At 35.6% G+C, this 16,437-nt stretch overlaps 1 protein-coding gene across 3 annotated transcripts in view; it reads right to left on the bottom strand.

Moving 5' to 3' along the window:
• Elp3 (elongator complex protein 3) overlaps nt 1-16,437 on the bottom strand; it is a 292,722-nt gene that overhangs the window by 213,291 nt on the left and 62,994 nt on the right. For all 3 annotated transcript variants that reach the window (XM_090401875.1, XM_090401873.1, XM_090401874.1), the window contains exon 7: nt 5,115-5,183. In XM_090401875.1, the coding sequence (XP_090258001.1) occupies nt 5,115-5,183 (69 nt within the window). The remainder of the gene's footprint in view (nt 1-5,114; nt 5,184-16,437) is intronic.

Genomic DNA, 16,437 nt, shown 5'->3' with positions numbered 1-16,437 from the left:
TGACTTATTTGACAAGAACTTTTGATATGCTTTCTTCTTTTCCTTCACTGCCTCTTTAACTTCCTGTGTCCACCAGGGAGTTCTGATTTTTTTATCCTTGAAGACAACCTCACCACATGCCTCTCTGGCAGAATCAATCAATGTTTTCTTCAGAGTTTGCCAATGAATCTCCAAGGTTTGATTCCTGTTCTCAAACTCTTTCATTTTTTTTTCAATAATCATTGTGTATTTTAGTCTACAGTTCACATCTGAGAGCAGCTCAACTTTTATTCACTTTAAAACATTCTTACATGCTATTCTTTTCAATATGAAATTCAATTTTATCCTGCTCAAGACTAAACAGTGATCACTTCCAATTTCAAATCCTCTGTACACTCTGGTGTCCTGCACCAGGGAGAAAACATCACTATCAACAATAACATAGTCAATGAGACTTTTCTTATTCCTAGCCTCTTCTCTTCGTGTGAATTTGTGCACATTTTTATGTTGGAATATGGTGTTATTAATAACCAGTCCATGTCCTGAACAGAAATCCAACAGATATTTGCCATTATTATTAGCTTTGCTCTTTTCTCCAAATTTTCCCAAAATATTTTTGTATGTCCCACAATCATTTCCTACTCTGGTATTTAGATCCCCAACAAAGACCAACTTTTCCTTTTTCATTGTGTCAGTTGCTTTTTCTAAAGCCTCAAAAAATTCCTCCACTTCTACCTTAGTGGAACCTTCTGTGGGACCATAGGCACAAATAAGTCTCATTGTCCAGTTCCCCATTCTCATATTTGCCCACGTTACTCTACTTGAGACTGACTGCCATTCAAGAAGATTAGCCTCATATTTTGTGTTGAATACTATGGCTACTCCTTCTTTTCCTTGATTGTCATTGCCTGAATATCACATTTTGTATTTATTGCTCAGAAAGATCTCACCAGTTTTTGTCTTTTTTGTTTCAATCACCCCTGTTATGTCGATCTGGTACTTATCTAATTCCTCAGCTAGCTTCATTTCTTTGCCATTCAGGCTTCTTACGTTGATAATACCGATCTTTAACTCTGGTGATGTTGAGTTGGGGTTTGTTTTCAGATTTGTTCCAATAGTTGACTTTTCACTGTTCGCCCTGGTTCCCTGGCAAAAACAAAGGGGCCTTGTTTAACTGGGCGACGCCCCAGCTGGCATGAAATTTTGTCAAGTTGTACCATCATTTTTTATTTTGGTTTAACCAATAAGAATACAATTTGGTCGGATAAATCCCAAATTGCCAGCCCATCCTTGTTCATTCAGTATCCAAGTAGATACCCAACAGGATGCACCACGAGAAGGTGAGGATTGGACATTAAGGTCAAAAGCCCTGGTCGGTTCTCCACATTCCTTTAAAGGCTATGTGGAGGTCTCCTCTCAGTTATACAGCTTTGACCCTAAAGTACCCCAGGATTATATTAATTAGTTTAAATGATATTTTCATACAGTCTTTTTATTACTATTATATTATTTAAGATTATATTTTAATTAGTAATGAAGAAAATTCAATAGAATTACATGAATAACAAACTTTAAGCAAGAGGCAAACAATAAATAATATTTACAAGTCTTGCTCATGATATGGAGGTTTATGTTGGATTCTGAAGGGAGTATTAATAATTTTAATTTCTCTTCATTCAGAATCCAACAATCTCCAATCCAGAGAATTTAATAAGTTGATACACTTTTTACTTGTATATGGGAAATATATGATTTCTGCATTAATTCAACATTGGTATGTCTTCTGTCTCCTACTGATTGTAGCTTGCTTCCTGGGGGAGTAGAGTGGTTCTGCTCAGTGGTTGGTTTTTTCCTGTCACTGAGTAGAGTCTCTGCCAAGTTTCCTGTCTTGGAGTCATCCAGTTTGGGAGTGATAAGTTTGGTGGGTCGCTGTGAGAACAGTTCTGCTCAGTGGTAGGATGAGCCCATTACTGAGTAGGACCATTCAAGAACAATTACAAGACCTTAGTAAATGATTCTTTTGGTCATTCATTAGCTAGATGATCAGAGGGATTGTTGAATTCTTGGAGAGGTATTCCTGCAATCTAACACCTCAATATAGTCAAAACTGGTCTGGGTAGTGACCCTTCCCATAATGAATAGCATCATACACACCTGAAAGGATGTGTATAATGCTTTGCATTATGGGATACTAAGACAACTGATGTGAAGTCATCAGTCTCTATATACAAGTAGATCATCATCAAATTCCTTCCATGTACCCTCAAGGGGTGTACAGGATACAATAGTACTACACGAAAAATTTACATCATTACTAACTTCCTATCTACAATTTTCCTCTATATCAGTCTGTTACTTGTCAAGACTCCAACATCATCAGATCTTATATTTCTATCGTCTAAGGCACTTTGTACAGTATCAATCCACCTATATCTTGGTCTTCCTCTGGGTCGTTTTCCTGCCAACCTGGTAGAGAACACATTTTGCTAATCTTTCCTCGCCCATTCTGTTTAAGTGACTATACCACCTGAGATTAGCTCTGCAAATGCATTCCTAGATTTTGACAATGTCAAGTTCTTTCCTAAATTCCTCATTTTTAATATGATATTGCCATTGATGCGATCTGTTAACGCCTATAATCTTTCTCAGGACTCTCATATCTGCAGTCCTAGTCTTTGGTCAAATGTTTTACTTCTGACCCAGCTCTCAGATCCATAAGTTAAAACTGGTTTGAACACTGTCTTGCATACAGCTAATTTAGTGTTCCGACTAATTTCTCTCTTATTCCATATGAATTTATTCAATTGACTTCCTACCATACCAGCTTTGATTCTGTTGTCTATTTTTATATTTAATTTATATCTTTGTTATATTCTCATGCTTTCTCAACTGTTTGTTGTAAAGTGAAGATCTGATCCTGACAGCCTCTATTTGGCCTGAATCCAGCTTGTTCTTCACCAAGCTTTTCTTCCACAATTCTTCTCAAACGTTTTTCAAGTAAACTTGCATATATCTTACCAGGAACACTCAGTAGGGAAATACCTCTGTAATTTTCACATTCAGTTTTATTTCCCTTTTTATATATGGGTACTATGAGAGCTCTACTCCAATCGTCAGGAATTCGTCCCTCTGCCCAGGATTTCTGAACTATGCAGTGCAGCCACTGTAAGACTCTTATACCACCACACTTCGGCATTTCTGGTCGAATATCATCTACTCCTGCTGCCTTTCCACATTTCAAGCCTTTGATGGCTTTTTCTACTTCAAGTATGGATATGTATTCCTGACTGCATGCCTGGTCAGTGTTTTTTATCACTGTGCTGTTATCACTGCTTGTTTCATTTAGCAGTTTTTCAAAGTAATTACTCCATACTTCAAGGATATCTTTTTCTCCCATTTTCATGTCACCTTTATCATCTCTAATTCCTTTTAAAGCACTCTTTCCTCCATTTCTAAGCTTCTTCAACAACCTCCAGAATATCTTCCCACCTTGATATTTATTTTCTATGTTCTTGCCAAAGTCCTCCCATGACTTTTGTTTAGCTAGTTTTACACAGTGTTTTGCTTTCTTACATTTGTCTCTGTATTCTCTAAGAGCAAAAGCTGACTTATTTGCCAGGAACTTTTGATATGCTTTCTTCTTTTCCTTCACTGTCTCTTTAACTTCCTGTGTCCACCATGGAGTCCTGATTTTTCTATCCTTATAGACAACCTCACCACATGCCTCTCTGGCTGAATCAATCAGGGTTTTCTTCAAGGCTTGCCACTGAATCTCCAAGGTTTGGTTCCTGTTCTCAAACTCTTTCATTTTTTCTTCAATAATCTTTGTGTATGTTAGTCTACAGTTCACATCTGAGAGCTGCTCAACTTTTATTTGCTTTAAAACTTTCTTACATGTTATTCTTTTCAATATGAAATTCAGTTTTTTGCTGCTCAAGACTAAATAGTGATTGCTTCCAATTTCAAATCCTCTGTACACGCTGGTGTCCTGCACCAGGGAGAAAACATCACTATCAACAATAACATAGTCAATGAGACTTTTCTTATTCCTTGCCTCTTCTCTCCATGTGAATTTATGCACATTTTTATGTTGGAACATGGTGTTAGTAATAACCAGTCCATGTCCTGAGCAGAAATCCAACAGGTATTTGTCATTATTACTAGCTTTGCTCTTTTCTCCAAATTTTCCCAAACAGGATAAAGAAACTGTAGAAAGAGTGCAAAGAAGAGTTAAATATGATATTGTTATTATGGAATATAGACAGAGTATGTGGGCTGAAGACACTGGGAGACAGTAGAAAGAGGGATGTTATGACAGATATATGGTTGATAAAATTTTTCATTATAAGGAAGGTTGGGAGAGGACAAAGGGTCAACCACAGAAGTTACGGTGTGTGCAGTTAAGAAAATGGTAAGAACTAGATTTTTCTCTCATAGAACCGTGAGTGAGTGGAACAGTTTGTCTGATGAAGCAGTGAGGGCATACAGTGTGAATGAGTTTAAAAAAGGTATGATAGCTGATGTGGGTGTTGTATGACTTTCTTTGAATAAGCAAAAGAATAAATTATATTCTCGTTTTCATCCATACTACACTAGCATAAAAAAACAAAACTTTGCATACAAAATATTGATGACTTGATCATGTTATTCATTGTATTTCACAATGCACAGTCCTTTAATAGACAAGTATGATGATGCTGTACATTTTAGTGAAAATCACTTCCGACTGGTTTCGACCTTTTCTGATGTAGATAACTTCTTCAAAAGAGTACCACCAGATTTTAAAAAACTATTATAGTTCAACAGAACTGATGTTTTTAAAAAGCACGTGACTAATCAGAAAAAACTCTCAACCTGTTCTATCTATCCTTTGGATGACCTTTATTAGGGTTTCATGAATGGGAGACCAACTCAGAGATGATGACAGCTATAGCAATGAGAGGCAAGTAATATTTCTCACAATACAAAATGGCATACCTTGTGTTTGAGATAGCATAGCAAGTTTTCTGTCTTTCTTTCTTTTTTCCCCAGAGTTGTATATTATACATAAAATAAATAAATAAATGCATGGGTGTGTGCTTATCAAAACTTAATATTCACATTAAAAAAAAAAAAAAGGTTGGTAAAAAACATACCTGTTCAAGTCTATGTCGAGTCTGAAGATAAGGATTATATCTTGCTCGAATAGCACGCATTGATGTTGGCTAAAAAAAGTGTCAAAGAAATAAATAGTAAAAAGAGAGCTGCTGTCAGATATCCTCAGAAATGAATAAATAATAATTCCTGGAAATAATCTGTAATTTTCAAAATAACTGATTATAACATAGATAATTATACAGTTACCACACCCAGACACAATTTCATAATAGGATATTTGAGGATCATAGTATTGGGGCACTGTCCTAATATAATGTTTATTTTTATGAATACTATGTTATGACAATACCCCAAGAGTCACAGCAAAGAATCTTAAACCTTGTTATATTATTATATAAATTATTAGGATCAAAATTAGACCTGTTGTCACCCTAGGTCTAAATTTAATGTAATCAATCTGTGTCTTTGTTTTTGACAGAAGTTGTCAACAGAACACAACTAGCTAAATTTGAAGCATTACATCCAAATCCATAAAAGATTAGAACACTTTAAAAATTAGTGAAACCACCTTCCCACAAAGAAAAAAATAAAATAAAATACCACACATGTATACATTATTGTTTCCCTCTGCAAAGAGAGCTCTGCAGGTTGCATCATTCAACCTATTTCTGACCAAATTTTAGTTTTTCAAATATATGGTTTACTAAAAAATTCAGTCCTTGCTGGGATTTCTTTGAGCTTCAGTCGTCTGTCATTGAGCAGTGTTGTGTCCCATTTCCTTTTAATCTTATGCTTTATGATTTTTCTTAAAGTCTTGCCTGTGTGTGTGTACATGGTATCTCTGGGTCACAAAGGAATAGCCCGAGGGTCGAGCCAAAACCTATGTGGCAGACACTTCGTTACCAACCTCTCGTTAAGTCCTAAGAAAATTTATTAATTTAAGCTGCACCACTTAGGACTTTTAGATTAATTAGAATGTTAATCAAGAAGCTGGTAAGAAGTGAACAAAGATAACACGAGATATGCAATCGGGACTGTATATTGTGTCCTAAAAATCTCCTGCCCAGATTCATAACTAATTTTACAAGTGGTGCATCGAATTCCATAAAGAGACAAAATTGGTTAAAGAACAACTAGGTTTATTTAGCATAATGTACATACTGTTAACAATACAATATTAGAATGGATCCTTTCAAAGTCTAGCTAAAGAACAATTCATATCTGATAACTCTTATACCTTTCACATAAAACCCCATCAAAATTCAATCTACCTAAGTTACTCTACACATGACATATTTCTTATACTTTAATCTATATCTTTACAATCTCAGTCAACCTTTACTCTATAGATTAAATCCTGTTTAAGCATTCTTAAATACTCATAATATTCAGATTCACACAGTGTCTGTCCTTTCATAATCTTCTACAACAAACAAGTCTTTTCTCATGTAGTCTCTCTTAATTGCTATCTCTGAGTCTCTTTTCATTAAAGTTCTACACAATATTAAATTTCTGGAGTCAATGTCTGAACGTGATCATCTCTTTGACTTCCATTATCACAGCACTTCGGACACATACATTCCTCGGCATTCCACGCAGCATAGCCTGCTGCAGTATCTCAGGATTAGATTTTCCACTGAAAACCCTACCGATGGACCTACACCCAGAGCTCCGATCGACCACCAGGTGAACACAGGATACCAGAGAGAAGAGGGGGGGGGGGGGGGTTCTAACCCTTTGATACTTCCTCCCTGACGGCCATCATCATAACTTTGGTCGTTCACACAACACGTAGAATTTGCCGTCACGTGTGCCTGATGTCATACTGTCCGATTGTCTCCCGCCACTTCTAATCACGTTCCGTGAGCACGAGACCGCTTGGGACAACTGTCTGCTTTTCCCCCCAAACTTCGAGCTCACATTTACCGAGATTATGTTGGTCTGGTTCTTGCATGTATTATCACAATAAAGGTTAATTCATACTAAAGATAATGTCGACCTTAATTCGGTATTAAATTATACACATACTTGCACATTTTTCCTACATATTAATTTCTTTTATACTAAGTAAATAACATCTCATTACTTTACAATTCTTTCTTTTCTTTTCTTATTATTGTATTCAAAACTAGTATTATTGTACTCATACGTAGATACAGCATATTTTAATGTTCTTATTAGGTGTTCACTCTGTTATACAATGATAAGATGAAACTTTAATATTCCAACTTATCAGGGTATAACATGAGTTCCTCCTCAACAAGAGAGAGACATTTTCCTCAGTCATTACTTCCACAGGCCAACCATCATGAGGATCATTTTCGATGCTCTCTCTCTCTCTTTCTAGGTAAAACTGTTTAGCCCATTTCTTCACAGTGGAATAAGAAGTTTCCCCGTAAACACTAAAATGAAAGGGGGGGGGAGGGATTTAAGTCAGACTTTTACCTTAAGACAGTATCATCATCAAATTCTTGATATGTACCCTGAAACATGTACAGGTTACATTATTCCTCCTGGCAAATGTAAGGATTAATCATTATTTGCCAGGATTCAATTATACTACCAGAACTTATATTTCAATCTTCTAAGACATCACTAATTGCATCAATGTACCTAGATCATGGTCTCAATATAGGTATTTTATTTATCATATTGCCATCAAACACCTGTTTTCCTAACCTTTCCCTTCCATTTTGTTTAACTGACCATGCCATCTCAGAGTTCTGTCATGCATCCCTAATGCTAATGATGCCAAGATCCTTTCTATCATCTTCATGGTCCATTGATGCTATCTTATCATTACCCTAAGTTCTCAAAATTTTGATATCTGCAATTTTAATCAAATATTTTATTTCTAATTCCACATTTAGATGGGATTAAAAATAAGTTAAATTTAGTTTAGACACTTTCTTGTAAATAATGATGGTTTAGCATTTTGGTTTCTTTCTTATTCTATACATAGCCAGTTGAATATATAAATATATTCAACTGGCTCTGCACCATACCAGCTTTACTTATTCTATTATTTATTTCCATATTTGTCACATTCACTAAAATCCATGCCTAAGCAGCAGAAATGTTTCACTACTTCTTCTGTATGTTAACCACTAAGATTGTAGTTTGTCATGTTTTTACCATTTTTAGTTTATCTTCTTCACTCTGATTTTCACACCAATTCTGGTATACAGTTAATTATTCAATTATTAAATATTAGTTAATATTTAATATTGTTAAATGTAAAATTGTAATATTACAATGTAAAGTACAAAAATGACACTTTTATGCTGGTTGGAGCATCACCCAGTTAAACAAAGCCCCCATTGTTTTGTCAGGTAACCTGGCAATTATTCAATTATTAAATATTAGTTAATATTTAATAATTAAATATTTATATAATTAATTAATTTAATTAGTCTTGAAAATTTTGTGGATTATTTAGAACTATACCATCATTTGTAAGGTGCTTAAGGGTCACAACTGTATAACTGAGAGGAGACCTCCACATAGCCTTTAAAGGAATGCAGAGAACTGACCATTGCATCTCACCTAATGTCCAATCCTTACCTTCTCGTGTTGCACCCTGTTAGGTATCTGCCTGGATACTGAACAAACGAAGATACGCTGGCAATTTCAGATTTAGCTGACCAAACTGTATTCTTACTGGCTTAAGCCACAATGTAAAATGACAGAATTTCGTGCCAGTTGGGGCATCACCAGGTTAAACAAGGTCCCCATTGTTTTCATCAGGGAACCAGGATGAGCAGCAAAAAGTCAGCTACTGGAACAAATCCTGACCAGAGTTCAGGATCAGTAATATCAACATAAGAAGCCTGAATAGCAAAGAAATGGACCTGGCTAAGGAATTGGATAAGTACCAAATCGACATAGGAATGACTGAAACAAAAAAGATAAAAATTGGTGAGATCTTTCACCAGCAATAACAATCAGGGAAAAGAAGGAGTAGCTATAGTATTCAATACTAAATATGAGGCTAAATCTTCTTAAATGGCAGGCAATATCAAGTAGAGTGATGTGGGCAAATATAAGAATGGCGAACAGGACAATGAGACTTATATGTGCTTATGGTCCATAGAACCTTTACTAAGGTAGAAGTGAAGGTATTTTTTAAGCTCTCTGGTCAATTTTCGCACAAAGCTTTTATAGTTTCTGTACTCGGCTTTTATAGTTTCTGTATTCGGCTTTGAAATGATGTTGGATTTAATATCCACTTAATTTATATAAAATTAACTTGTGTTTATAGCTCGTCTCATAACCAGTGTTACTAAGCAGATAAAATGCATAGTTCCTTACAGTTTATGCAGTGGGGCTATAATTTTAAACAGAGATTTAGACTAAACAAAGGCATAGATTATTTAAGTTTTTATCGTCAACATATTTTTCAAGAACAAAATTACTCTCATGAAACAATTATTTCTAAGCAAAATGAAACACATAGTTCCTTACAGTATATGAACTGTAGATGTAATTTTAAATAGAGTTACTGACAAAACACGTACAATATATTTCTTATATTTCTAGTCCTTTTATCATATAATACTAGTTCGTTATTAATGGCAGGGCAAAATAAGAAAGACTTCCAATAAAAAATACACAATGCAGCTAATCACTGCATACAAATCATGCCAGAATCTCCTCATTAAAAACTCACTTTTACATCCACTTCACTAACATCTATGGCATTAACACCAACATAAATGACATTCACCATCACTTGTAGTCAATTCAGACCAGACCTCCTACTCCTGAGAGAAACACAAATAATATCTACATCTACTATTGTCCACCACCAAAGTCTAAATTACACACTTAATTCCTTTTGCTGCAAGAGTAACGCTTGTGAGACAATGAATGTCAGAGAAAGGCTAATTTAGAATCCCCTGCTTTTGACTTCCTCTAGCTCAGTTTCCTTGCTCCATCCAGTAATATTAATGTGCTGCATTTGCCTTTCTCCAAACTAATAACTACTCAGACTCCTTCACACGCCTCTCCATGAAACTCAATCACCTGCAAACCAGCCATCCAAATAATGAGGTCATCTTCCTAGGTGACCTCAATGTCAACAATTCCTACATGAATTCTTGGCAAGCTGCTTCACCCAATACTCTGAATCTCTTTTTAACCAGTTCTCCTTCAAAATACATAAGTCGCTTCCCCTCTTAGCAACTCAGACTGTGATCTTGTACAAGTCTCCTCTCTCACAGAACAACCTTATGCAAGGTTGGGAGTGGCTTGAGGAAAATAGGATGACCTCCAGAATTTCTACACCTCCTTTACATGGTCTGATCACTGCTTCAGTGTGATCCTAACATCTGCTACAAACAAGTAATAAAAATTATCTTTAGTAGCATGAAGGCCTTCAATCCCATTCTATCCAGAATACTCATTGGCTTTCCTAGCACTGATTCAACAGAATGCGTATAAGAGCATTTGAAGAAAAAAAAAAAGTTTGCTCAGTGCATCACACCAAGAACTCCAGCTTCATACCTTGTCTATACCAAAGCACGTAACAAATGTAAAGCAGTCATCAGCAAATGTAAATCCAGCTTCATAAAGGTCAAAAAAAAAAAAAAAAATGCTCAATTGAGCATAGTTTTGACTGAAATGTTTGTAGAAATTGATCAAGGTTATGCTCAATTAATTTCTATGTCATTAACTGCATGGGTGCTTAATACTTATATAAATAAAATTATTTTTATGGGAAATATTTTACTTTAATTAAAGCCAGTTGTTTAAGTTTATCTATAAGTCAGTAATTTTGTTATATAATAAACAAAAAAAAAATTGTCTAAACTTGTATTTTATCTTATGTGCATAAACTCTTGACGTGCAACTTCATTTAATTGGGACAGCCACTTTACTCGGCCAAATTATGCTATTCCTGATGTGACCCATTTAATTATTATTATTACTTAACACCTCCAGGGAGTCCAAAGACTCATCGAGGGAGTGCTTCTTGGTGGATAAGGCGAGTTGTAGAGTAGAACTCTACAACTCGCCTTATCCACCAATCCATCCACCGCAACTACCTTCCTCATCTACACCAATGCCATCTACCACCCACCACCACTAGTATTTTTACAGACAATCACAAACATCCATGCCCATGGCAGGATTTGAGCCTTTTAGCTGGAGAGCGAATACGCTAACCACTCAGACAACCAGGCCGGCAAAATGATTTAGAAAAAGTTTCTCTAGTCAACGAATAGAATCGAACTTACGATGCACTCTCTTCAGGCGATTTAACACTGCACACGACCCACGCTACTTCCACTGAGCTACACAAGTAGTTACGTGGAATCCAATGTACTACATACTTTTCTTCTTATTATTATTTGATATTTTCTTGCAATAAAAAGAACAAATCATTGCATATTTGGAAAATAAATTTACTGCTAGTTTAGATATGTGGCATATCTGAAGTAGCTGTACTTTACTATTTTACACAAAAAAATGTATGAGTACAAGCTCCTCAAGAGTGATTTACGTATTCAACTGTCTTATGAACCATTTTGAAAATAAATTATAACCTGATATATCTACAGGTTAAATAGGGAGGTAACCCCTTCCTCAAAAAAAGAGTTGAATGGCTATAAACACATATACACTAAAATTCAAATCTCCTTTCTTTCCAAGATAATTTTTTGATAATAAAACAGAAACTGTGATTATTATAAGAAATTATTTTGGCAAAAATACTGATTTTACAGGGTGATTTCTAGTATCATCTGTAAAAAGAAATCAGCATTTCTCTTCAGGATGCCTCTGCTAACACTAGACAACAAAGATCTGCAATAGTTTCTTATATAACAGAGTAATATGTACTTATCACATATACCTGAAAATGTTCGCTTCTATGTCCAACATTGCTTTGGCTGTTGATCATAAATCTGCTCAGGATTATCACTAGCGGGTGTCCAACAGTAATCAGCCAACATATAAGTGGACCACTTTCCCTGGTATCGTTTCTCCATAATTGGAGATGTTAATCTCAGCTCTTTACTTTATGTGGATGATGTTATACTTTTAAATAAATCTGGTACAAGTCTGCAAGATTCCCTGACTAAATTGAATAGCTGTTGTAATAGATTTGGTATGAAGATCAGCAATAACAAGACAAAGACAATGAAAAAAGACAGAAGTATTGAAAATATCAACTGCACTGTGAATAGAGAACCTATAGAATAAGTAAAACATTTCAGCTATCCAGGCACAATTTTTAGTGAAGGTGGCAAGTTCGATCTGAAAATAGCCAACAGAATGGGCAAAGCCTGGTGTTGGCTAGAGAAATTAGTCAAAACACTAAACTAGCAGTATACAAGACAGTGTTGAAACCAGTTTTGAGTTATGGATCTGAGAGTTGGGTTAGAAATAAAGCATTGAATCAAAGATTAGGAATATGACAGTTCTGAAGGGGGGGGGGGGGAATTAGAGGAGTGAATTGATGGCATCAATGACAGAATCATATTAATAATGAAGATATTAGAAAGGAACTTGACATTATTAGCATTCAAGAATGTATCAGCAGAGCTAATCTAAAGGTATGGTCACTTAAATAGAATGAGTGAAAAAAAAAAAGGTTATCAAAACATGGTGCCAAGATGGCAGGAAAGAGACACAGAGAAAGACCAAGGTCTAGGTGGATTGATTCGGTCAGAAGTGCCTTAGAAGCATGAAATGTTAGATATGACAATAATGGAGTGCTTACAAGTAATAGAATGATTTGGAGGAAAATGTTCATAGGAGATTAATAATAATGTATACATAATCATTTAGTACTGTCATAGTAACCAGAACATCCCCTTGAAGGTGCATACATATCTATGCAAGATATCATTCAATATTAACCATTTCATACACAATCATTTCCAAAATGACTTCCAATTAATACTCTTTCATGCCCTCAATTAGGTTTCTTGAAATCTCTCCTCTGAAGCATCCTAATTATCACTTCTCTGCAAATGCCAAAGAATCACTAATACGACCTTGTAATTATTGAGACTTCCAGGGAGTCAGTAAATCATTGAGGGGATCACATACAACATGCAACAGCTATCATTGTTCTTGAATTCATTCACACTGCTTGCACACAACATGACACAATGGTGCAACATGACAAAATTTCATTCCGGCTGGGATGTCGCCCAGTTGTTTTCACCAGGGAACCAGGGCGAACAGCAAAAAGTTAGCTACTGGAACAAATCTGAAAACACACCCCAACTGAACATCACCAGAGTTAAAGATCAGTACTATCAAAATAAGAAGCCTGAATGGCAAAGAAATGGAGCTAGCTGAGGAATTAGATAAGTATCAGATCAACATAATAGGGGTGATTGAAACAAAAAAGACAAAAACTGGCGAGATCTTTCTGAGCAATAAATACAAAATGTTATATTTAGGCAATGACAATCAAGGAAAAGAAGGAGTAGCCATAGTATTCAACACAAAATATGAGTCTAATCTTCTTCAAATGGCAGGCAGTCTCAAGTAGAGTGATGTGGGCAAATATGAGAATAGGGAACTGGACTTATTTGTGCCTACAGAAGGTTCTACTAAGGTAGAAGTGGAGGAATTTTTGATGCTTTAGAAAAAGCAACTGACACAATGAAAAAGGAAAAGTTGGTTCTTGTTGGAGATTTGATTATTTTGGGAAAAATTAATCAGATCTCCAAATTTTCCCAAAATATTTTTTTGGGAAAATTTAGAGAAAAGAGCAAAGCTATAATAATGGCAAATACCTGTTGGATTTCTGCTCAGGACATGGACTGGTTATTACTAACACCATGTTCTAACATAAAAATGTGCATAAAGTCACATGGAGAGAAGAGGCAAGGAATAAGAAAAGTCTCATTGACTATATTATTGTTGATAGTGATGTTTACTCCATGGTGCAGGATACCAGAGTGTACAGAGGATTTGAAATTGGAAGCGATCACTATTTAGTCTTGAGCAGGATAAAACTGAATTTCATATTGAAAAGAATAACATGTAAGAAAGTTTTAAAGCAAATAAAAGTTGAGCAGCTCTCAGATGTGAACTGTAGACTAACATACACAAAGATTATTGAAGAAAAAATGAAAGAGTTTGAGAACAGGAACCAAACCTTGGAGATTCAGTGGCAAGCCTTCAAGAAAATCCTGGTTGATTCAGCCAGAGAGGCATGTGGTGAGATTGTCTGCAAGGATAGAAAAATCAGGACTCCATGGTGGACACAGGAAGTTAAAGATGCAGTGAAGGAAAAGAAGAAATCATATCAAAAGTTCCTGGCAAAAAAGTCAGCTTTTGCTCTTAGAGAATACAGAGACAAATGTAAGAAAGCAAAACACTGTGTAAAACTAGCTAAACAAAAGTCATGGGAGGACTTTGGCATGAACATAGAAAATAAATATCAAGAAGGTGGTAAAATATTCTGGAGGTTGTTGAAGAAGCTTAGAAATGGAAGAAAGAGCTGTAAAAGGAGTTAGAGATGATAAAGGTGACATGAAAACGGGAGAAAAAGATATCCTTGAAGTATGGAGTAATTACTTTGAAAAACTGCTATATATGGGTACTATGGGAGTAGAGCTCTCATAGCACCCATATATAAAAAAGGAAATAAAACTGAATGTGAGAATTACAGAGGTATTTCCCTACTGAGTGTTCCTGGCAAGATCTATGCAAGTATACTTGAGAAACGGTTGAGAAGAATTGTGGAAGAAAAGCTTGGTGAAGAACAAGCTGGATTCAAGCCAAATAGAGGCTGTCAGGATCAGATCTTCACTTTACGACAAACAGTCGAGAAAGCATGGGAATATAACAAAGATCTGTATTTAAGTTTTGTCGATTTGGAAAAGGCATATGACAAGGTGCCAAGAGAAAACCTATTCAATACGCTGCAGTTATATGGTGTCAATGGGGCATTATATCAAGCAATACTTAGTCTTTATTTGAGTTGTAAGTCAGCAGTTAGAATTGAAGGAAGTACAGGAAGATGGTTTGATGTCAAATCTGGTGTGAGACAAGGATGTACATTATCCCCTCTGTTATTCATTATCTATATGGATCACATTATGAAGGAAAGTGGTATTAAACCTGATATCAAAATTGGAGATATTAATGTCAGCTCTTTGCTTTATGCGGATACGTGTGTAGAGGCTTAAGTGCTGTGAGGACATCATGTTGGAGGCTTAATGGATTTTTTACAACACTCACAAAGAATTAAAATAGAATTTAATACTCCTATATTTCGTCCTAGTCACTAGGACATCTACGGGGATTACAAAATCAATTAATGTAACATATGCACAAATAACAAACAATACTAAGCCCAACCACGTGGGTGACACTAAAGTCCTATCTAGCCATGCGGATGACCATTTATGCGGATGACGTTATACTTCTAAATAAATCCGCTACAAGTCTGCAAGATTCTCTGACTAAATTCAATTGCTGTTGTAATAGATATGGTATGAAGGTCAGCAATAAAAAGACAAAGACAATGAAAATAGGCAGAATCATTGAAAATGTCAACTGTGTTGTGAATGGTGTGAAACAAGTGAAACATTTCAGCTACTTAGGCACGATTTTTACTGAAGATGGTAAATTAAATATAGAAATAGACAACAGAATCAGCAAAGATGGTATGGTGGGAAGTCAATTGAATAAATTCATATGGAATAAGAGAGAAATTAGTCGGAACACTAAATTAGCTGAATACAAGACAGTGTTCAAACCAGTTTTAACTTATGGATCTGAGAGCTGGGTCAGAAGTAAAACACTTGACCAAAGACTAGAGACCGCAGATATGAGAGTCCTGAGAAAGATTAGAGGCGTGAACAGATGGCATCAATGGCAATATCATATTAAAAATGAGGATATTAGGAAAGAACTTGACATTGTTAGCATCCAGGAATGCGTTAGCAGAGCTAATCTCAGGTGGTATGGTCACTTAAATAGAATGGGAGAGGAAAGATTAGCAAAACAAGTGTTCTCTGCCAGGTTGGTAGGAAAACGACCTAGAGGAATACCAAGATATAGGTGGTAAAAAGTGCTTTAGACAATATAAATATAAGATCTGATAATGTTGGAGTCTTGACAAGTAACAGACTGAGTTGGAGGAAAATTGTAGATAGGAAGTTAGTAATTATGTGAATTTTTCATGTAGTACTGTCATATCCTGTACACCCCTTGAGGTTACAAGGCAGGAATTTGACGATGATGATAATGATGAACTGCTAAATGAAACAAGCAGTGATAACAGCACAGTGATAAAAAAAACACTGAACAGGCATGCAGTCAGGAATACATACTTGAAGTAGAAAAAGCCATCAAAGGCTTGAAATGTGGAAAGGCAGCAGGAGTAGA

The sequence above is a fragment of the Typopeltis vanoorti genome, chromosome 12 (genome assembly GCF_054136105.1).
Source record: "Typopeltis vanoorti isolate ZY-2024b chromosome 12, IOZ_Tvanoo_1.0, whole genome shotgun sequence".
Classification (NCBI taxonomy): Eukaryota; Metazoa; Arthropoda; class Arachnida; order Uropygi; family Thelyphonidae; genus Typopeltis; species Typopeltis vanoorti.
This window is presented reverse-complemented; position numbering and strand designations above follow the sequence as displayed.